The 24,245-nt window shown below is 38.3% G+C and overlaps 1 protein-coding gene and 1 pseudogene across 1 annotated transcript; both read right to left on the reverse strand.

Annotated features, from left to right (window-relative positions):
• The window catches only part of LOC131224071 (alpha carbonic anhydrase 7-like), a 30,198-nt pseudogene extending 19,078 nt beyond the window's left edge, over window positions 1–11,120 (reverse strand).
• Window positions 11,121–17,802: 6,682 nt separating this feature from the next.
• On the reverse strand, window positions 17,803–23,341 carry LOC131224083 (alpha carbonic anhydrase 7-like). The gene is made up of 7 exons (XM_058219651.1): window positions 23,257–23,341; window positions 22,940–23,160; window positions 22,718–22,824; window positions 22,414–22,516; window positions 20,129–20,296; window positions 18,231–18,284; window positions 17,803–17,886 (listed from the first exon to the last, which is right to left on the reverse strand). The coding sequence occupies exons 1-7, from the start codon at window positions 23,339–23,341 to the stop codon at window positions 17,803–17,805; spliced, it is 822 nt and encodes a 273-aa protein (XP_058075634.1).
• Window positions 23,342–24,245: the final 904 nt, after the last annotated feature.

Raw genomic sequence — 24,245 nt, forward strand, 5'->3', positions numbered from 1 at the left:
AGCAACGGGAAAATTGAGGAATCCTTCGTGTGAGTGGAAATAAAATCATTTCCTTAAATATAAAGCTTTTACCCGTTTGCAAAAACAAAGACAACTATGAAAATCGATTTCCATTTCAATGAGTTTAGTAAAAAAACGATAATGTCCATTTCATGAAAAGAAACCTAGGAAATGAAGAATTTCATATTTTTTTAGAGACAAAAATCACTTTTAACCATTAGAATTGAATTTTTTCCATAAATTTTCTTACATGTGATGTTTTCCTTTTCAAAACCAGAAACACCTAAACATTCAATGCCACTAGCGTTGATTTGAATGTGGGACACTTTGTTGTAACCATTCAACTTTCACAAACCATATATAGGATTGCTAGCATCATCGACCAAGGTTATATAGAGTCACTGGAATCATGTACAATCCATGATGGGGCTACAGATAGATGTTTCTACAAAATGTATTGATCTTCAATCTTTACCGCAATTGGTCGTGCGGTTAGGATTATCCAATCAATATGAATTTTGAATCATGGCCTGAATGAGTTAACAGTCCATCCCATGCGTCACTTATAATATTTCATACATCGCTAGGGCACTTGTAGAGGTGGGTGCCCTAACATTCCAAGTTGTGCATGTGGCCAATGTGCCATGTGCCATATGTCAGAGCTGTCCAAAAGGGTTTTCCCTCCATATAGATCACTTGGGTCAAAAATCAAACTAATCCAATCATCAGGTGGGCCATACCCTGTTGAGATGTGGAGCCACATCTGGGGGCCGCTCGACCAGTCAAGTGCCCTACTCGACCGATCGAGTGGCCCAATCGACCAATTGTGAATTGGCTTGACTTAAAGTTCAACGAACATAAGTTTTTTTTAGTTCCGTAGTACTCGACCGGTCAAGGCTCATGCTCGACCAATCGAGGGGTCCGCTCGACCGGTCGAGCAGCCTACTGGACCAGTCGAGGTTAAGCAGATTCGTTTCTGGATTTGATGCGGAATACAGATGTTTGAGTCGATTGTCGCAGAGATGCAAAAGGGAAGTTGTCTAAACTATAAATAGGTGTCCCTATGGCTTTTCTAGGGTATGGAAAATAATTCTAAGATGTGTACAAAGGGTTTTCTCTGTACTTTCAAGGGAGAGGTTAATATATTGTCTTATAATCTTCATTTTTCTTCGTAGAGAAAGTTTGCATCCATGGTTTTTTACCCTAGTTTGGAGTTTTTTTACGTTTATCTTGTCTTGTGGTTTATTTGTAATGCTTTGATTCTGTTTCTAGTTTATATTTCTTATTGTTTATCGTTTATGGGTGAGACCGGAGATTGGATCTCGATTCATTGCGTTGTTGACGTGCTGCGCAACAACTAGAATCAAAGCTATTGGTTTAGTTCTATTGGGAGCGATGACAGAAGAATGGAAGACTAGAATTGAGAAGTTTGATGGTTCAAACTTTGCCTTATGAAAGATACAGATAAAGAACTATCTGTATCAGAAGAACCTCTATATTCCTCTAGGAGGAAAAGAGAAGAAACCAGAAATGAAGACAGATGATGAATGGTTTTTATTGGATCGAAAGGCTTTAGGAACGATCCGACTCTCTTTGTCTAAGAGCGTCACCTTTATTATATCTAAGATGAAAACTACAAAAGAATTAATGGAAGCCCTGGCCAGTATATATGAAAAACCCTCAGCGTCCAACAAGGTTCATCTTATGAAACAGCTATTCAACATGAAGATGTCAGATAGTGGGAGTGTGGCTGAACATCTAAATGAGTTCAATATAGTCACGAGCCAGTTAGAATCCGTTGGCATTGTTTTTTAAGATGAGGTCAGGGTGTTATTGATCTTATTCAGTTTGTCAGACAGTCAGGATGGTTTGGTGATTGCTATAAGCAATTCTTTAAGGTCTACAAAACTAAATTTGATGATGTGGCTGGTCTAATTCTTAGCGAAGAATCTATAAGAAAGACATCAAAAGTTTCAGGGGATTTAGGGAATGCTCTAAACGTTAAAGGAAGAGAAAGATTACTGAACAAAAGAGGCAATAAACACGGACGTTCTAAGTCGAGGAAGAAGTCCAAGGGACCGAAAGATAAAGACGGGTGTTAGCATTGCGAAAAGAGGGGGCACATGAAACGTGATTGTAGGGCACTCAAAAAACAAGAAGGAAGCTCTTAAGGTGGGAAGGATTCAGTAAATCTATCTGATGAGAGTGACACACAGGCGTTAATCTTGTCTCTTAATGCAACGAATGAGTCTTGGGTTATAGACTCGAGTGCTTCGTTTCATGCCACTTCATGTAAGGAAGTTCTACGTAATTATGTATCAGGTGACAACAGGAGAGTCTACCTAGGTGATGATGAGCCGTGCAGTATTGTTGGAAAGAAAAACGTTCATGTCAATCAGAAAGACGGAACGACTTTGAAATTGAAGGATGTCAGACATGTACCAAGTTTGAAACGAAACTTGATCTCATTGGGGCAGTTAGCTGATATCGGTTATGTGATGACATTTACCATTGATTCATGGAAGATTACAAAAAGTGCTTGGTGATATCTCGAGGCAAGAAGGAATGTACTTTGTACGTGACTTTAGGATCGTATAGTTCACTCACAGTCGCATCAACTGGAGTGAATGGACAGTTATGGCATTAGAGGTTCGGATATATGAGTGAAAAATGGATGAAAGTGTTATTGCCAAAAGGGAAGGTACCAGGGCTGAAGTCTATTGACTTGGAATTCTACAAGGACTACGTGTATGGCAAGCAGAAGTAGGTAAGTTTCAAGAAAACAGAACGTGCTCCAAAGACGCATCTGTTGGAGCTTGTACACACTGATGTGTGGGGACCGGCATAAGTATCATCTCTTAGTGGCTCATGTTATTTTGTTTCTTTTATTGATGATGCTAGTAGAAAACTGTGGGTTTATTTCTTAAAGTACAAATCTGATGTATTTGATGTATTTAAGAAGTGGAAGTTATGGTAGAAAACGAGACAGGTAAAACAGTGAAATGTCTCAGATCTGATAATGGGGGAGAGTACTATTATAAGAAATTTAAGGAGTATTGTGCAGCAAATGGAATCAAACATCAGAAAATGGTTCCATGGACACCGCAGCAGAATGGTGTGGCTGAGCGCATTAACAGGACCATCCTTGAGCGTGCTAGGAGCATGATGCTACATGCATGGTTGCCTAAGACATTTTGGCCAGATGCTATGAATACCGTCGCATATCTCATCAATAGAAGTCCCTTAGCACTATTGGATAGTGGGCTATAAGAAGAAATATGGACTGGAAAAGAAGTGAACCTTGCACATTTTAGAGTGTTTGGTTGCACTTCATATATTTACATTGATAAAGAGCATAGAAACAAGTTAGATGCGAAGTCCAGGTGGTGCACGTTTATAGGATACGGGCAGCATAATTTTGGCTACAGGTTTTAGGATACAGAAAACAGGAAAATCATTAAAAGTAAAGACGTAGTCTTCAATGAAAAAGTGATGCATAAGGACAGTGTGTGGGAAAATAAGGCTGAAGAAAAAGAATTTGTAGAGTTGGAAGAGTTACCGGATACGGGTATTACAGTGCTACAGGATGATCATGCACAAGAGCATTATGAGGCAGAGTCATAGACACCGGCTGTGAGGAGGTCCACTCGTGAGAGGAGACCCACGGTCCGATACTCACCCTCCTTACATTATCTACTGCTGACAGGTAATGGTGAACCAGAGTGTTTTGAAGAGGTATTACAGTCAGATACATAGGTTAAGTGGGAGCAGGTCATGGATGATGAGATGGACTCTCTTGAGTCTAATCGTACATGGGAGCTAGTCACTCTACCCAAGTATAAGAAAGTTCTTCATAACAAGTGGGTTTACAGACTGAAAGAGGAGCAGATGGTTCGAAACGGTACAAGACCAGATTGGTTGTGAAAAGATTTCAACAAAAGGCAAGTATCGATTTCACTGAAATATTTTCACCAATAGTGAAAATGTCTACGATTCGCATTGTCTTAAGTATAGTGGCTACAGAGGACTTACATCTAAAGTAGCTAGATGTTAAGACAGTCTTTCTTCATCGGGACCTTGAAGAAGAGATATATATATATATATATATATATATATATATATATATATATATATATATATATATATATATATATATATCAGCTAACAGAATACGTGACAGCAGGAAAAGAGAACAAGGTGTGTACACTGAAGAAGAGTCTATATGGCCTAAAGCAAGCCCCGAGGCAGTGGTACAAGAAGTTTGATAGTTTCATGTCGAGAAACGGTTTTAGGAGATGTCATGCAGACCACTATTGTTATTTGAAGAAGTTTGATACGTCATACATCATCCTTCTTCTGTACGTTGATGATATGCTTGTGGCCAGTTCAAGCATGAAGGACATCTCAGATCTCAAAAGACAGCCGTCTAGAGAATTTGCCATGAAGGATTTAGGAGCTGCAAAACAAATCCTAGACATGAGGATAAAGTGTGACAGGGAAAATAAGAAATTAATTTTCTCACAGGCAAATTATATAGCCAAGGTACTTGATCGATTCAATATGGGAGGTGTTAAGCCGGTTAGCACTCCATTAGCCAACCACTTCAAGCTACTAAGGAGTAAGGAGCAAAGACGCAGGAGGAACGGGACTACATGGCTAAAGTCTCATACACATTAGCTATTGGGAGTCTTATGTATGCTATGGTGAGCACGAGGCCAGTATTACTCGAGCAGTGGGAGTTGTTAACAGGTTCATGAATAACTCCGGGAAGGAACATTGGGAAGCTGTGAAGTAGATCTTCAGATACCTAGTAAGTACTAAGGATATAGGGCTATGTTATGGAGGATCGAAAATCAAGCTACAAGGCTACGTGGATTCAGATTTGGTAGGAGATATTGACAGCAAAAGAAACACTATAGGTTATATTTTTTCTCTAAGTAGTGCTGCAGTCACTTGGGTCTCACAGTTATAAAAGATAGTATCTATCAGTACGACGGAAGCAGAATATGTTGCGGCTATAGAAGCGTGCAAGGAGATAGTGTGGATGCAATGTTTCATGGAAGAGTTTGGTAAGAAGAAAGCAGATTGCAAGCTGTACAGTGACAGTCAAAGTGCAATACACTTGGCTAAGAATTTAGAATTTCATTTAAAGACCAAGCATATTGACATCAGATATCACTTCATACGTTCGTTACTGGAAGATAGATCAATTACTCTGGAGAAGATTCATACAAGTGAGAATCCTATAGATATATTGACCAAGGTGGTCACACAAGAGAAGCTGGAGCTCTATTCAGCTTTGATTGGTCTTCAAGCTTGAAGACAGGGAGGTGGTGCACTCCAGATGTAGAAGACGAAGGTTTATGGTGATGTGTCTCCAAGTGGGAGATTGTTGAGATGTGCAACCACATCTGGGGGCCGCTCGACTGATCGAGTGACCTGCTCGACCGGTCGAGTGGTCCACTCGACCAGTCGTGAACTGGCTCGACTCAAAGTCCAGCGAGCATAGGTTTTTTGATTCCGTGGTACTCGACCAGTCGAGGCTCATGCTTAACCAGTCGGGGGGTTCGCTCGACCGGTCGAGCAGCCTGCTGGATCAATTGAAGTTATGCTAATTCGTTTTCGGATTTGATACGAATTGCAGATTTTTGAGTCGGTTTTCACAGATGTGCGAAAGGAAAGTTGCTTAAACTATAAATAGGTGTCCCTAGGGCTTTTCTAGGATATGTGAAATAATTCTAAGGTGTGGGCAAAGGGTTTTCTTTGTACTTCCAAGGAAGGGGTTAGTATATTATTTTGTAATCTTCGTTTTTCTTTATAGTGAAAGTTTGCATCCGTAGTTTTTTACCCTTATTTGGGGGTTTTCCACGTATATCTTGTTTTGTGGTTTGTTTGGAATGCTTTGATTCTGTTTCTAGTCTATATTTCTTCTTGTTTATCGTTTGTGGATAAGACCGAAGATTGGATCTCGATTCACTGCGTTGTTGGCGTGCTGTGCAACATACCCCTCATCACTCATCACTAGTAATAGCACTTATGGCAAAAACAAATCCATTATTTTTGCACGTGTGATCTGGAGTGGACCAGCCTAATTTTTGTAGAGGATGATCTTTAAGATGGGCTCAGCTTGTGTATGATTTGGACGTTTGACACACATGACATGGCTGTGTGTGTACTTCAACATATCTCTCGGCACAGAGAGAGTCTTTCTCCTTATAAACTGACCTTGGTGAGAAACTTATCTGGTCGTCCGATTTTGTACAGGATCGCAAGCACAGATCTCTTTTTCTCCAAGCTCTCGTGGACGATGTGCAACTCTAGAGAATACCTGCAATCTCACACAACGTGTGGATGCCATCAGGTACACAATGTTTTCATGAATATATAATATTTTATGAAATATATATCACCTGTATTTTGGCCTAATCAGACAATAGAAAAACAATATACATATATATATATATATAAAATAAATCTTTAGATGTCGGCACTCAAAATTCTTGTGGTCCCTCTGTTTTACTGCTTTCAGTCAACTCTTAGTAACAGCAATTAACCTATTTTTTGAAATAATGAGCTACTTAAGAAATAAACCGGGCGTGGCACACCAAAATGGTGGATGGAGAATCTGGTTGGTGGATGATAGGATGTGTTTTATGAATTCGCCATTAGCCAAAATCTTATAATCAATGATAAACTAGACATTGTAAGATCACGATGACTCCGGAGTCATGAAGACCGTTATGAATTTGAACGATTTGGCTTGTGGACTATGTCCATAGATTTCAAGGGCCTCAATTACAATGGAAGAATGTATTAAATACCTTTTCTCACCTGTACAAATGTATTGTCTCCACTTTATGAAATGTGGAATTTTTAGGATTCTAAATCTAAATTATTGATTAAAAGTAAATAAATTAATAATAATAATAATAATAATAATTACAACAGAAGGATGTGTAGGAAGGAGAATGTAATAACGTGGTAAATGTAAACCAGTGTAAATGAAAGCAGTAAATGAACTATTCAAATGAATCAAGAGTACAAGATATGTGAGTAGAGAAAAATAAAAATAAAAAAATTGACACTTGTTTAAAAGAGAAGTTGATGAAAACTCTTAGATCTCCGACTCCACTCTGTGAGATCTAGATCGAAAAATGCCAGGCCTTTTTTGGAAATGTGAGCTGGGATTGAATTTATGTTACTGATCTTTGACTCGAATCTCAAAGCATAACAAACTTGTTGTTGATTGCAGGTACACGAGGCATTTTTCGAGGAGAAAGAGGTAGCAGGAATTGGATTTCTGCTACCTATTTCTGAACTAAATTACAAGGCATGACTGATTTATTGTTGATTGCTGGGATAAGACGCATCTTTTAGAGGAGAGTGAGGGTTTTCGCTACCTATCTCTGAACAAATTCCAAGGCATAACTGATTTGTTGTTGATAGTAAGAACACATGTCATTTTCTAGAGATAAAAAGAGGATAGAGGAAGTAGAATTTCCACTACCTCTAACTGAATCCAAGCGCGTAATTGATTAAGTGTTAATTATAGGGACAGGAGGCAGCTTCCAGATAAAAGGGAGCCAACAACATTTGGATTTCTATTAAAACAAATAGGTCAATTTGGCCTTGTTTTGGGACATGAGTTGGATTATGGATTAGGTTGGTTCAAATTGGGTTGGGGATGATTTTGGATGGACCTATGTCACTCATGAACGGGTGCAGATGGTTCTGCAATTCCGTGCAAGATGTGATTCATTTAATTGAGTGCGATCAATCATTCCGTGGCTGAGTGGGGTGTCCACAACCCCTCAAAAGTTATGACCTTAGACAATAATCTAAAGTGTTCAAAAGTGTGTGGACAATCATTAGGACTATTACAAGAGAGTGGACAAGGACCTAAATCATTCAACATGACTTGGATCATTCAAAAATATATGGCAAATATCTAGAGCGTTCAAAAGTATGTGAAAAACGATGGGACTATTAGACAACAGTAGACAAAGACCTAGATTGGTCAACACAAGGTAGTAGATAACTTGCATCATTCTATCGAGATCATTCAAAAGTCCGTGGACAAGGATCAGGTCCATTCCAAGAAGGTGGATAAAAATGTAGGCTGAATGTAGGCTGTCATCAATATGCAAAGATATGACCACTTCTTAGGAGCATTTTCCTCATTCGGAGCAATAGGCTTACAACTATGAATTAGATCTGATGTGAAGTGTGAAAATAAAAAGACCGCTAAACAAGTGAACATATGTGTTGACATCTAAAGAAAAAAATTGAGTGGTTTGTCTGGTTAGACCCAAAAAAATGCATGAAGAAAGTAATACAACTATCACAAAGGGATGCAAAATATATATATAAGTTATTTTCGTACAACTGCCTGCATTTAGTGTTATTGACTGAAAAGTGCTCGCTTTCAAAATATCTAAAGCAGCAAGCTTAAGATTTGCAAATATAGAAAAATAACTTCTTGTTTGACTTTGTCATACACTTATTGATAATTTTTTAAAAAAAACACTGTTAAGGTGTAAAAAATTCGAGCTGTTAAGGTGTGAAAAATTCGAATTTGCCCTTATGCCCTTCTGTTTTCACGGTTATATTCTTTTAAAAAGAGGTGGGCTTGTGTTAAAATCAACAAGGCTCACCTCTCCGCATATGTGTGATCGACATCATCTATCTACTTTCCCCTCTCTTTTAGGCCGTGAGCCAAAAATGACATAGATTTGAATTGCAGGTGGACACCACCACAATAAACAATGGTGATTGAACGACTACCAGTGGAAACATGTTAGGGTCACAAAAGTTCCAATCAAGCTGCTATTTGTGCTTTCACTTTATCCAAGTCTGTGTGATCCTATTAACAAGTTGGATGGCCCTGATAAACATAAAAGTGGACCCTAGGAAGATTTCAATGATCTCAATTTCCCATTGTTTCATTTGGTGTAGTCCACTATTTCGGGGATCTCCTCATTTTTTTAACTTAATTTTATGTGATGGATGTCACACACATGCTTTGCGGTTGACCTGAGAATTTTCAATGGTAGGTGTCATTATCCCCGTTTTTTCATTATAACTTCTTATAGCCATTGCGATAGCGACTCTCTCATATAATTATCCAAGCCGTTTAAATTAACAGTAAGATGTAGAAGAGAGTATCACAAAAATTACACCAATCATTCCATTCAACTCGTGTAAATGGAGATATTGTCTTTGGAAAGTAGACTATCCTTTTGAATATTCAACAACAGGATGATAAAAATCATGGTGATATTATGATTATCTTCTGCCTGCAATTACTTCCATGATTTCAACAGTCAAGATTACCATAATTATATGCAATGCGTACAAAGGGTAAGTCACCCCCACCTTAAAAAGTAGTGGATTCTATATCCATGTTATTAATCGGTTTAGTCAAGTAACCTTAAGCACGAGCCCAAAAATGAAGCAGATCCAAATATGAAAAGTCCTTGCTCGCATCTTAGCAGTATACTCTTAAGAGTTTTAAGACGAGTTCATGGGTTTGAGACTCGAGTACTTATTGTGGTGTGAGTGCAAGGGTGTGTGGGGGTGTGAGTGTGTTTTAAAAAATTTTAAAAAAAATAATAATAAAATAAAATAAAATTTAAAAATTTGCATCATACCATCACCGTTGCCCATGGTAACGTTTTTTAATACTTTGATAAGGTCACAAAAGGAAAAAATAAATATCAGATTGATCCTTTTGTGCCCAGAAGAAGTTTTTAGCAGTCATTCACCACTGTTTCCTATGGTGGTCCACCTGAGATTTCTATGGTGATATAAGAAAACATACATCAATGTGGGCCCATGGTAAGGGCCGCACCTAATCCGTTCCCTGCTAATTCAACCTCGTCACAACACCAGGTCCGTTCTTTGTTGACGTGGTAAAGTTCTGTACGTATATGTTATATCCACACCGTCCATCCATTCTGCCGGAACATTTTAGGGCATGAAATCCAAATAAAAGGTAGATCCAAAGCTCAAGTGGGTCACATCACAATAAGCAAGGGCACAATGATGCTCACCGTTGAAACTTTCCTAGGGCCTACCATGATGTTTATCTGCCATCCAATCTATCAATAAGGTCACACAGACCTGGATGAAGGGAAAACATAAATGCCATCTTGACGGTGGGCCCTAAAGCTTGGGCTGCGTAAAACAGTCATTATAGAGGATTCCGATCCTCTGAAAATGCAAAACCCCCACTTCAATTATAAACCTGCTAAAATGGCCAGCCGCATAAACTAAAGGGCAGTTTTGCCATTCTTAAAATACGGCTCTTAAACCTATATGACTTAAGCATCAGAATGTCTAACAGCAGAAATCTTAAGCGTGCATCTTTAAATATTTTGAAAGCAAGCGTTTTTCAGTTGATAACCCTAAATTCAGGCGGTTGAACGAAAGAAACCTTATTATATTTTGTGCGCTTGCTTGCAATTAACAACAGATATTTGCTGCAACCAAACCCATCCGAAGTGATATAGGCCTACCTCCGACCGTTGACAGTGTGCTCCGAAGGTGAGTGCCAATGACAGTGCACTAGGAAATATTCCATTCGATTAACGGATACATAACCCGCATCATTCGCCCACTTAAGCTACATAAAATAAAATAAAATAAAATAACCAATGATAAAGATATTAATGAAAGGTTTCATAAATGACTTGGGTCATCATTGTTCTCTAATCACAACCGTTCTTACCATAATATCATGACCCCTATTCACTAGAGTTGCATTGGACGGCTTATATCTTCCCCTGAGCTTCCCTGTATGGTGCATCACCTTCACCTTGTCATCTGACAAGTTGATTGGAGATTGCATATGACTGTTTCCGCAAGTGGCCCACTCTTTACGGAGCTGGCCCAGTGCTCTGGACCCTTTTCACTACCTTTAATGTAATTAAACTCACTCTTTTCCTCTATATGATTACAAAAGAAAGATATTAATATAGAAAGGAATAATCCATAAACAAGTAATAAAAACATAAGATTAAAGATATTTAAGAAGAAAACATACCAACATGGTCAGATGTAACTTGCATGGAAATCAGAATGAGTAAAGATGCGAAGAAGGTGGGCTTGTTGAACTTCATCTTTCACTAAGTTGGTTTTCTGAGAGAGAGAGAGAGAGAGAGAGAGAGGAATACATACATTTTGAGAAAGATTCAGGCACTATAAATGGTAGTTTTGCATGGGAAGGTGATGTGGATTTCCTTCCTTTAGAAGGGAGATTTCGTCAAAGCCAGCACGGATGGAACGAACACATTAATTTTACTACCTCCAATATATTATTCCCTGGCAATCTACTAATAATCTACTAATTTTAGTAGGAGGGGTTATACAACGCTTGGCCCTGACCGTATGGTACGTGTGAGGTCTACAATTTGAATGTTTAAGGATATAATCAAATTACTACACTTGGTAGGGTTATCTTGCAATCAGGATCGTCCATCTAGTGGGATTCACAATGGATCAAAATTGATTCAAAATGAGGATAGACTAGATGAGTCTATCTATTTATATAGTGGTTATTCAAATCAATGGTGGAAAGAAAAAATGTTCATAGTCTAAATTAAGTGATGGTTACTGTCTTTTGATAAGTATGAGTTTTATCACACAGTCCATCCATAATGAGGCCCACTAGTTGGACAGTTGAGATTGATGGATAACTCTTCTATGTGTAATGTAGAAAGACACTTCTCTATATCTCTAGTTCTTCCCGCAGTACTATACCATCTCCCTTATTTTATCTTCCAGAATTAGAAATGAAATAAAACAGGTACGCCCTATTGTAATAGAGTAAGCTACCGGTAAGCGAGTGTCAAGTGGCATATACATTCAATTTTTGGTACGCGAATTTCCTGCGCAGGAAGTTCCTGCTATGCGAATCTAGGTGGGGCCACCATTATATTTTTTGAGAAATCTAACTCTGCCGATCCTTTTCGTGAGCTCATTTGACGTCACGAGACCAAAAATGAGATGGATCTCATACTCAAGTGGACTGAAAACGTGAGGATTTAACTTTCACAGTTGAAAGTTTTGAATCATCTAATATTTGTGTTCTCAGTTCATCCCAGTAGGATTAATGTTATTAACTGTATGGATGGCATGGCATGTAAACATAATAACTGTTGACCCAGTAAGGTTTCAACTGTAAGAATTTCCTTATCTACATTTTCCTTTAGTGCGGCCCACTTGAGTTTTGGATCTCGCTTACTTTTAATATAAAGTCCTAAAATTAGCTTAGAAAATAGATTAAAAGCTGAAGTGGACCAAACAGTAAGGATTAAAAGCTTAACATTGAAAACCTCTTGAGGACAATTAAATTTTGGATCAGGCTGATATTTTTATTTTCCCTTCATCTAAGTATATATGACTTTATGAATAGGTTGATGAAAAATAAACATCACTGTGTACCTAGGAAAGTTTCAACGGTACCCTATCCACGTCCCCATTTTTTAAACCCGAATCCTTTGCAACACGTGCTGTGTAAAACACCCGACTTATAAGGGTCTACGAAGTTTTATACGTAAAATCCACTCCATGCATCAGCTTGTATTCCCTATCCTAGCTACTAGGTAGGAAGACAAATCAGCGAGAACCAGAACTCACGTGAGCTAGACCACAGGTGACAAAGGGGATGGGATGCTGACCATAGATTCATGTGTGGGGGCACCGTGGTATCTTTTATCAAACCCGTTAATCAGGGGTAACTCATCAGGATGACGTGAAAATATAAAAATGAACCGTATCCAAATATCTGATAGTACCGTGTTAACTTATAGGTTTTAGGAGCAGTTTCACTATATAGCCATTTGGAGCTTCTTTTTTTAATTCGATGATATTGTGTATGTACGGTTAAAATAGATTTTATCTCCAGATGGATGGAGTGGATTTACATACAAATATGTTGGCCCCACGGAGCCTGTTTTACGCAGCTGCTGGATGGAGCATTCCCGAAATATCTACACTGTGACGTATTCATGAATTCGTGCGGTTGGAACTTGGAAGCTACGTGGCCCACTACGACGTTTTCCTGTCGAGTCCGGATCCTCTGTTATCAGGTCAACGGAGAATTCCTGATACCCTAATTCTCATCGGTCCACGTCACCACTCGCTAAAAAAAATAAAAAATAAAATAAAAAACAGCTTCGGACGCCAAACCATTAGGGTAACAGGAATTCTCTGTTTGACCTGATAACAGAGGATCCCGACTCTGTCCTGTTTCGTTCTTTTGCTTCGCCTTTAGGACAAGGGATAGAAAAGAGGCGGTTTCAAAACTTAATTGCGTCACACGAGTAAGAAGTGGGAAAGAAATGCCTACGGTTGAAATCTTCCTGGACGCACGTTCATGTTTATCTTCCATCCAAACCGTTTATAGCGTCATTCTTACTTGATGAATTGAAAACACAAAAACTTAACCTGGAAAATAACTCCCTTACCCTTATAAAATTTTCAACCGTAGTAGTTTAATTACCACTTTTTACTCTCATGTGTCACACTTGAGTAATGGATCTGCCTATTTTTATCTCTTTATCCTAAAATGATTTTTTTAAGTGAATGGACTGAGTGGATTTATCACAAACATCACTGTAGGCCCCACATAGCTTCCGATCGCAGCATTAAATCCATGTAGTATATTTACTCTCTTTTCTTTTCCATCTATTTTCAGGCGTTATAAACGGGCTCGGCTTCGACGGAGCTCATTTTATATCACGATCCAAAAATTGTAAGCACATCCAAATCTCTGGTTAACCACATCACATGAAATAGTAATGATTTGACTGTTAAAAACTTATTACGGCCACGAAAGTTTTGAATGAAGCTGATATTTGTTTAGTTGTATTTTTTACTATATCCGGAGGTTGAGTGGATCCGTTGGCCCCAAAGAAGTTTTTGATGGTGGGTTTTCAATCACCCATGTTTCCTATGATATGATGCAGCTAATATTTGGATCTATTTTATTTTTGGGACCATGTCCTAAAATGAAATTTAAAAACATATGGACGGCATAGATTAAGGAACATACATAACAGTGGGCCACCCATCGAAGCCTTGCCTCTTATTATCATCAAGCACGACTTGGCAGCGACTCGGCAACCAACAAAGTGGGTGGGACCCTGACCGTAGGGCCATGTTAATATCTATGGCACACAACTGTTTTTCCAACTTATTTTAGGGCATGGCACCAAAAAGGAAGCATATATGAATTTTAAGTGGACCCCACAAGAAGAGACTGTTATCGGCCATTAAAAACTTTTTACGAACTACAAAAGTTTTGGATCAAGCTGATATTTGTTTTTTCTTTACATCTAGGTCTGTGTGACATTATCGACAAGTTGGATGGCCAATAAACATTACAATAGACCCTAGTCAATGACCATTGTTACTTGTAGTGTGGTCCACCTGAAATTTGCATCTGCTTTATTTTTGGGATATTTTTTGTAACATACCCTTGAATTAGTTGAAAAAACAGATGGATGGAGTGAATATACAATTTACACATCGAGGTGGGTCATGCGGTCCCACTCACATAGCAGAGAGTGATGTATTGGCTCATCCATTTTGCCATATCATTTAAGAGCATAAGACCCACGTTGAGTGGACCAGATCACATGAAGCAGTGATAATAATGACACGCACACTTTAAACCTTCTTAGGCCTAAGCTTATGTTTATTTTCCATCCAAACTGCTCATAAGGTCACATAGACCTTGATTAACCCAAAAACATAAATATCGGCTGATCAAAACTTCTTCTTTGACTCCCAAGAAGTTTTCAATGGTAGGCATCTCATTCCGTCATTTTTGGGCTTATACCTTAAAATGATATGACAAAATGGATGAAGGGTGTGAATAAGTTCCATGCATCATGGTGGGACTCTCATTGCCTCAACCTGTGCCGAGCCTGGAACTGGCAAGGGTAGTGTACCCAAAAGAAGATGAGATCAGTAGGAAATTGGAGTCTCGGTTGGACTGGCCCGTCGGGCATTTGGCCTGGCCTGTTTGGCCCAGGCTTCGGCTGAAATACTAGACCGGGAGTCTGGATATGGGCCTAAATCACAAGCCCATTTAGTAACTGGGCGAAGCTCGTGCTTTGTTTAAAAGCCTGTCAGCCTGACCGAACCTTACCCAGACCTTGTTTAGGATTTCAAGTTCAACTTTGTTATATATCATGGATTTTGGGGCATATTTAGGGCCCGTTTGAATGGTAAGTTGATTAAGATAAGTTGCTTATACCACAACTTATATTACTTTCACTTATTAAGGACATAATTATGTTTGGTAAGGAACATACTTATTAGCTTCTCCTCTCTTTCGTCTCTCTTATGCCTCTCTTAACCAACTTGTGAAAAGTAGAAAAGCTATAAAAATAAAAATAAAAAAACCATGTTACTTATAACTAATCATAAACCAAACTTATTTGAAATAAGTTACTTATCTAGTGTTGTAAGTAGAAAAAGTAACTTATTTGGTAGTATTAAAACAGGCCCTTAATGAGCAAACCCGGTGTTGAACAAAAGTCAGTGGCTGGGCTCAGGCTCGAGCTGTACACAAGTTGAGTTAGCTCGATCAACTCTCTCAATTCAACTCGCCTCGGCTCGAAGTTGGATTCGGGCCGAGTCGAGCTGGTTTTTGAGCTCAAAAAAATTTTAAGCTGAGTTCGAGCTCGACTCAACTCGGATCGAATCTCAACTTGAACCAACTCGGATCGAATCAAATTGGTGACTTGGTTATTTTGATATGGATTTTGTTCACCGAGTGTTTAATAAAATGACTCAACAAAATGTTGGTGAGGAAAGAATGGATATCTTGGGTGTTCGATTTTGATGCTACTTGTTGGGTGTTTGATTATTTTGATGCTGCACGCGAGGTGTGATGAAATACCTGTAAAATGTTGTTATTGTTTTATATTCTATAATAAATTTAAGATACATTCGAAGTGTTGGATAAAATGCAACAGGCTCAAACTCGGCTCAAATTGGCCCTAAGTTGTTGACTGAACAGAGCCAAGTTGGCCAGACAGGTTCAAGGACCGAACCAAGCCGAGTTCAAGATGGGGTTAGCTACTAGCCTAGTCGAGCCGAGTTGTGCCAAGCTTGACTCAAATCAACTCATGTACAACTCTAATTTGGGCACAAGCCGTGCATTATCAAGGATTAGGCTCAAGGGCATTTGTTCTTCCCATTGCAGTCCCGGCCATGAAATCGGATTGCGTACTGAGTTACTCAGTATGCTCGCTCTTATCGTACTGAGTAAACTCTTCTAGGCCCACCGTGAATGTATGTGCTTTATCCACGCTGTCCATCCGTTTTCCCAGCTCATTTAATGGGTTGAGACCAAAATTGAAGCATATCTAAAGCTAAAGTTGACCATACAACAGGAAACAGTGGGAATAATGATTTCCACCGTTGAAACATTTCTAGGCCTACGGTGATGTTTTATTTGTCATATAACTATTTCATAAGATTAAAAAAACATGGATGAAGGTAAAAGATAAATATAAGCTTGATCCAAAACTTCTGTGGCCCTCAAGAATTTTTTAACTGTAGATAATCAATTCACACTGTTTCCAGTGGTGTGGTCCATTTAATATTTTTATATGTTTTATTTTTCGTTTCAACTCCTAAAATTATCTTTTAAAATGGATGGAAGGAGTGGATAAAATATATAAATCACGGTGGACCCCACGGCATTTACTCAGTGCGCTTAGCGTACTGAGTTACTCAGTACGCAATCCGCTTCCCAGTAGGGAGCGGGTGCTCGCCTAACCAAAACCTACTTGGAGAAGAATGTAGATGAGATCCGCACCATCCATCAAGTGCATTGTCGTTTTCACCTTGGAAACCAAAAATTGGGTTGGTTCGAAACTATGGTAGCAGCTCCATGAGGAAGCATTAGGATGGGACACCCACCATTAGCTTGCATGAGGCTCACCATTGGTAATATATTCCATCTAATCCACTCATATGAATCTTCTCACCAAGATGCATGAACTCTCATAAAAATCAAGCTATATTTAAACTCAGGTGGACCACACCACATGAATTTAGAGATTTTGGGTAGATTTTACATTGTATGCTATTGTATAGCCTACTTGAGCTTTGGATCATTGTGATGTTCAAGCTGGAGGCCTAACATGGGTTGACACACCTAATGAACAGAGTTCATCTCATCCACCCATCCACATTAGGCAGGTTAGGTATAGGTTAAAAAAATAGTTTTTCATGCTAGTGGGGTATTCGTTGAGGGAATATAGTATATATATGTGTAAAAATTTTAATAATTTAATTTTTACTAAAAAAATCTGAACCGTACAATAAACACCCAACGCACTTTTCAAAACCCGAGATAGAAACGATGTTAGTTAAATATATTCTCATTTACTTTCAATATTCAAAGTTCACCTGTGGTAAAAATGTAACAATTACACTAGTAGACAGAAACAAATATCTACATGCACATGTGATAGGGGAGTGTACGTAGTAGGTGAGACCCCAGATTCACCGAAAATGGTGAGGCCCACCTTAATGTATTTATTCTGCATTCATCATTCAGCAAAAGACAAGAACTGAATCGTTTGAAAGAAGTTGGAAAGAAAGAAAAAGCCAAACCATTTTCAACAGCGTAGAAACGTCTTGGCTTGAATTTCTCTGTAATGTCAACCATTGCTGAAGGAGACCACGAACGTAAACCTATTAGGAATCCTTATAGTCAATACAAGGACCTTTTTTTGTTTTTCTCATCTACCCACAAATGTAGGGTTAGGATGGTAGCTAGGTATGAATTCTTCGTGGACTATAGAGGTGGACCGTTCGATTGTTCGTATCCTGTGTGGGCCTAGCATTCATCTGCGAATCCTGCAAAGCAGCAATCAACACCGTGTGAATAATGATGGTAGCATCGAGTTAACCCAGGCTGCACGTGCACATATAATCCAAGCCATTCATCATGTGGGCTCATGTGGGAGCACTGAGTTGGATGATCGATGATGGCTTGAACTTGGATAATTGCACTTATGTTTGCTGGGCAGAGATCCTCTGGCTAGTAATTGCCTGAGATGATTAATCTTTTAGGCTGCAGCACATCTACGGCCCACGAACATTCTGGACGGACCCATTGTGCACTATAGAGAGTGGGCCCTCTCATGAAATAATTACATGTTTGTATAAGTAGACTGTTTCTAGTTTACGGTGGTACTCACGTCACGGACTGCTTCCCTGAACAACCGCACCTGCTCCCTCGAAACGGTCCTCACCTGATAATAACATCCAAAAAATGGCCAAAGAAATTCCATAATACATTGCTATAACATGTGTACATTTCTCCGTAACATATTTAAATAAAGGATAATTATAAACACCTCCCCTCCACTCTGTGACGAAGATATAAGAAGTTTATTTTTCTACCACGATGGCCTGTTGTTATGTGTAAATGGCAGTTGACCTATCTTCCAGTCATCACATAGATTACAAGGTTACTGTGTGTAGAAAACAATGGTCAACCATCCAAAAACCTCTAAATTCATATCTTGACGCAGCTGATAGTTGGATCAGCTTGATATTTTTAGCTTCTCATCTTCATAAAGTGACCATGGCTAAATGGGTTGAAAGAGATAGATGAATTATAGTGGGCCTGCACCCATATACAACTATTTACCTATAACTTAGGGGTAAAACAGTCCATTGCTTAAGGACAACGGTGTTGCTTTCTAGCACGGGGAAATGGGTATACAATATAGTGTTTTAGAGTTTAGAATATGATTCCATGGCTCAATGAGTGATAGACTTTATGACACAGGGGAGGACGTGAGGTCAAGCACCGTCTTCCTCAAGAGGATAGCTATTCTGAATCCACGAATATTCTCTGAACTCCTCACAGAGACTTCTCAAATCCATGAGGAAAGAAAGCAGGAAATAGAAATAAATTCTAATAAATTCGAATTTGATTAATGAATGAATAAAAACGAGTTCACGACCCTTTAAATATGGGTACCAAGCAATGAGAAAAAAATCAGAATCAAACTATAACTAAAACTCCTAGAATTCGCAACTTACTATAAATAGTAAACTTACTATTTATAGGCGGTCGTGATGTCTACTAGTGCGCAAGGTTTTTGGCCAAAAATAGTAAGTGTCCTATTTGGCTTCACCAAACCGTTCTCCTAATTATTCTAAGCTCTTTTCACGTTGGACGCAACTCCTAAAGCCCGACAGATGAAGAGTTATAATCAAACTAAAACTTACTATTTATAGTAAAAATGAAATTAAAACAGGGAAACGACCGTCGATCAAGGGGTTTTTCGCAATTCTGGGCTGCGTAACCCGGTGTAGTGGGGTTGGTGGGCTAAAGTAGCTTGTTCTACCCCAAAATCATATATTTTACGTCAGATAACTCATTCCGAATTGCGAGATACGCCCGATCTAAGGTCCGACGACTCAGATCACTTCTGTCGTCGACTAGGCCTTTTCTGTTCCATCTTGGCCATAAAACTGTTTGCGACCCGCTCTACATCACTTTATTTCAACATTGAGATCATGGGATCAAGTGTTTATAGTATGGGTGTGTAAAATAAATAAATAAATAAAATAAACTGCAATGTATCTTTGAATTAGAAGGGAGGTACATGTAAAATTAATCCAAAATATATGTGATGTGTTTATAACATAAAACAGGTGTTTTCTTAACACTAATGGTACCGTGAGTGACACTATCAATCGATTTAGGCCATTGATTATCTCAAGACCAAACTTCATGGTCATCATTTCTTCAAGAAGCTAATATCATCTGATAAAAGTGGTTCTTTAGAACTATAAGCAGTATAATATGATGCCCAACTAAATGGATGGTTTGAATTGTTGATTGGACACCATCAATGATTTGAACTGGCCATTTCATGGTCTTTGATGGTATGGTTAGAACTGGTTAGTACAATACTTCTCAGTGGCCTATTAAGAGTGCAGTGACCGAATTGAACAGTAAGAAATAATTGATGAGAGTGTCCAAACAGACACATGCAACTTATAGCCCCATTGATTTATTTAGTGCTAGAAGTGCAAAAGATCATTTATTTATGTAAGTTATAAGTAACAAGTAACAAACCTTTTTTATGATGGTCCACGTGACACCTTCCGTGCATGGAGGAGTGGTGAGAGAGCCCATGTACCTATAATATTTCCTCGAACCTAGTTTTATATGTTTTGGATTAACAAGGCCCACCACTTTTTCCGCATCTTTTGAATTGCTGATGGCACGTACGTAGTCCATCAACTGACCCCAAAAAAAATTAAATAAATAAAAATAAAAATCACAGGTTACTTCAGCTTAAATGCTACAAACCATATATATGCAAGGACTTCACAATAGGACAGTTTCTTTTTTGTCGCATGCAATCACACCCATGCACTCACACCACTGGTTTTTCACCACAATGGGTACTTGAACCCATGACTTCATGTCAAAACTCTTGCAAGTCTACCACTGAGGCATGGGTAAGGACCCTTCATTAGAACAGTTACTGATACAGCAATATTGGCTGTTATGAATGAAAATCAGAAAATTTTGAAAAACGAATCCATCCAACTCATGGTGAATAACACGTTTAATGGTAACAAGTGTTATAATCCATAACACAATGCTCCTTATGGTTAAAAACGAATTTGTACATAACGGCTCTTTATTCTATAATAGGGGAGTTTTTCATTGTATGACAAGAATGTTAGCAGCGTTTGATATGATTCTAGGGCAATTTTTTGAACCTGGATATTAGTATACAACTTGTTTAAAAATAAATAAATTTAAAAAAATAAATAAATAACCCTTTAAATTAAGAAGAAAAAAGAAAAATTAAAACACTGATGAACATTGAAATATTGTTACAAATGAGCTATTTGGATTGGCAAAATCTTCTTTTATACCATTAAAATCAAATGGTTCTTCTCCAATATAATATTTTCTGCCATTTGGGAAAACAAAGTCATTTATGGAAATAGGTTTTCATTAAAAAAGTGATTTCTATATCCAAAAAAAAAAAAATTCGAAAAAATAGATTTTCACAATTTTTGAGTGACCACCTCACTTTGTTATCATTGACCTTTTGACATTGTCATGCTTGTTACATATTTAATTGGATTCTTTCCCTCAAATCTTTTGGATGTGATGTTTTTCTTTTCCAAAAGCCTGTCCATAATTTTTTTGGTTGTATATAACACCTGATGCACAAGCACATAAAATGGCACACATGACACATGAATTCAATTCAAATTAAGTTGTAGAACTCAGTGTAATTAAGGTTACGATTTAGAAATTAGATATGTCTAAAAATCCCAACCTCTAACTCATGGACACTTGTTTTTGAATAAATACCAATATTAGATATTTGTCAATTTTAACCGTCCATCAAAATTCCAAAAATCTAATAGTTAGATAACCATATAAAAGTAATATTTTATTTTATTATACATCTTCATTTGAGTAGTATATATTGAATTACATATATTCCAAGTATGCAATTTATGAATAATTTATAACAACCTATGCATCATCCATTACACTCTGCCAAAGTATCGAAATATTTCTCTCTTTTTTTTAAAATCTCTCTTGTCATATTGTAAAAATAATAATAATAACAAAAATCAAGGCAATTGTTTGTGAAGCTAGTTATGTACTTGTGTGTCCTGGAAGCTTTTAAACAACATATGAAACATCTAGAGATACCATCCAGTAGAGGCATAGCTTGATTGAAATACTGGCCTGACCATTTGATTATAACCATCCAATTTTCACAAGCCATATATAGGATGGTTGGCATCAGACAAGGCTGGTCATTGGAATTATGTACAATCCATGATAGGGCTTATTAGTAGATGTTTCAAACATGATGATTTGACCCATTTATTTTCCTTGCGGATCATGATATCGTCCATCTCTCATAATATCAATCAAATGCCATCCGACCAATGTGAATTTTTTGAATTATATATGGAATAAATAGCCATCTCATGTGTCACTTAAAAACTCTATGAGGTGGCTAACACACCCACAAAGGCAGTTGCGCTAACATTCCACCTTGTGCATATGGCAAATGCGCCATGCATGCACAACAACAGAGCTATCCAAAAGATGTGCCTCTTAAAGACTCACCTAGGGCAAAAATTAGATTGATCTAACCATCAGATGGGCCATATCCATCATCACTAACAATAACCCATATAACAATGGCAGCCCATTATGTAATTTCCACATGTGTCGCCAAGTGGGCCATCCTAATTCTTGTCTGAGATGATCTTTAAAATGGGGTTCACCTAATGGACGGCTTGGATGTGAAACGCAGATAACACTGCCGTCTGCACAAAGTGAAGAGACTCTATTCATCCTAGCAAGCTGACCTCGGTGAGAAACTTATCTCTTCTTCCGATTTTATACATGATCCCAACCACAGCTATCTTTTTGTCTAAACTCTCATGGACCATGTGCACCTCTAGATTGTACCTGCAATATCACACACAACATGTAGATGCCATCATATCCATAAGAATTTCATGTATATATATTGATATTTCACTTACCTAATTAAAAACTAATAACTGTCCAAAGGGATGTAGAAAAGATGTATCATGCATTTGGTTGCACCGAATATCATGATATCATCATGCAAATAAAGGCAACCGTAGAGAAGAGAGAAAGGCCCACCTCTGACCGTCGACGGTGTGCTCTGAAGGTGAGTGCCAATGACACTGTCTGAGTACATATTCCATTCCGTTCACGAACAGCGATCCGGCTCCATATTCCCATTTAAGCTATATATCAACATGATAAAACCAATAGTATAGGTAAATAAAGGGATTAAAACTTTTATCACCATTAGATTAAAGAAGGATGGCCATCGGGGGTCTCTGATTACTATCCACTTACCATAATGTCATGACCCCTATTCACTAGAGATGCATTGGATGGCTTGTATCTTCTCTTCAGCCTCCCCAAATGGTGTACCACCTCCACCTTCTCATTCAACAAATCGATGGGAGATTGCATATCACCATTGCCGCAAGCGGCCCAGTCTTTATGGATTTGGCCCCAGTGATCTGGACCCTTATCACTCCCTTCAATGTAATTGAAGTACTCCTCCTCGTTCTCTATATCATTACAAAAGAGAGTAGAGAGAGGGAGGTTAATGTAGAAAATAACATTCCATAGACAAGAAATTGGAGATATTGAAGAAGATTGCATACCAACTTCCTGAGATGCAACTAGCATGGAATTCAAGAGAAAGATGATGAGAAAAGATGAAAGGAAGATGGGCTTGTTTAGCTTCATCTTTCATTAGAGGAAGGATCTCTTGCAGCTTGGTTTTCTAAGGGAACATGCCTTATGGAGAAGATTATAAGACTATAAATAGTAGTTGATTGAGAAGGTGGAAGCGAGATCTTGTAAAAGGGAGCAATGAATAGGAGAAAAATATTAATCATCTTACCGGCCCTCCTATAGACCCGAATCATCTGCAACGCCTGTTTTACCTAGTGCCTAAAACACACAACCTTCGCGGGCCACCTTGTTTTACATGTAAATCCACTCCGTCCATCATGTGAAAACCCTTATTTTAATTGTACGTAACTTTAAGAAAATGGTCCATATATACAAATAAAACCATGTAAAACTATTCCTAATAATTCCATGTTTTTTCACCTGCCATATATGTGAAACATCCCATCCCAACTTTCCATGTAGTGTAGTGGCCCATCTGGGTTGTAATCCTGGCTCTACAAGACAAAGAATCAAGGACAGAACTGATGGACGGAGTGGATGTTACATATACAATATTGTGGACCCTACAGTTATAAGGGTATTTTAGGCCTAGAATAAAACAAGTGTTCTAGAGTATTCCGGTCCCCCTCCTATTGTTCATTGACAAACAAACCACTAATTACTATGAGAGAGGGATTCTACAATGCTTGAGGCGGACTCTACACTAAAAGTGGGGCCCATGGTCATGGTTTGTATTGTGCCCCACTGTACATGGCCCGCCAGTCATAGATTGAAATGTCCTGATCCTTCAAATGGTGGCCGATTAGGAGGCAATTAAGAATGAAAATACAGCTCAACCGTTCCTGTTCAACAAAGAAATTGCTAATTTTTCTATAGTTTGGATCGTCCAATCTAGGGGATATTTTGTAAATGGTCCATCCACAGTAAGATCCACCATATCAACGGTGTGAATCAC

The sequence above is a fragment of the Magnolia sinica genome, chromosome 2 (assembly GCF_029962835.1).
Source record: "Magnolia sinica isolate HGM2019 chromosome 2, MsV1, whole genome shotgun sequence".
Classification (NCBI taxonomy): domain Eukaryota; kingdom Viridiplantae; phylum Streptophyta; class Magnoliopsida; order Magnoliales; family Magnoliaceae; genus Magnolia; species Magnolia sinica.

What these genes read in the sequence shown, in the direction of transcription:
- LOC131224083 (XM_058219651.1), bottom strand. Translation starts at nt 23,341, where the DNA reads ATGAAGCTAAACAAGCCCATCTTCCTTTCATCTTTTCTCATCATCTTT. An exon ending in CACACCGTCGACGGTCAGAG is followed by an intron (nt 22,517 to 22,717) that starts GTGGGCCTTTCT and finishes GTGATATTGCAG; the next exon opens with GTACAATCTAGAGGTGCACA. An exon ending in CGTGGACCATCATAAAAAAG is followed by an intron (nt 18,285 to 20,128) that starts GTTTGTTACTTG and finishes TGTTATTATCAG; the next exon opens with GTGAGGACCGTTTCGAGGGA.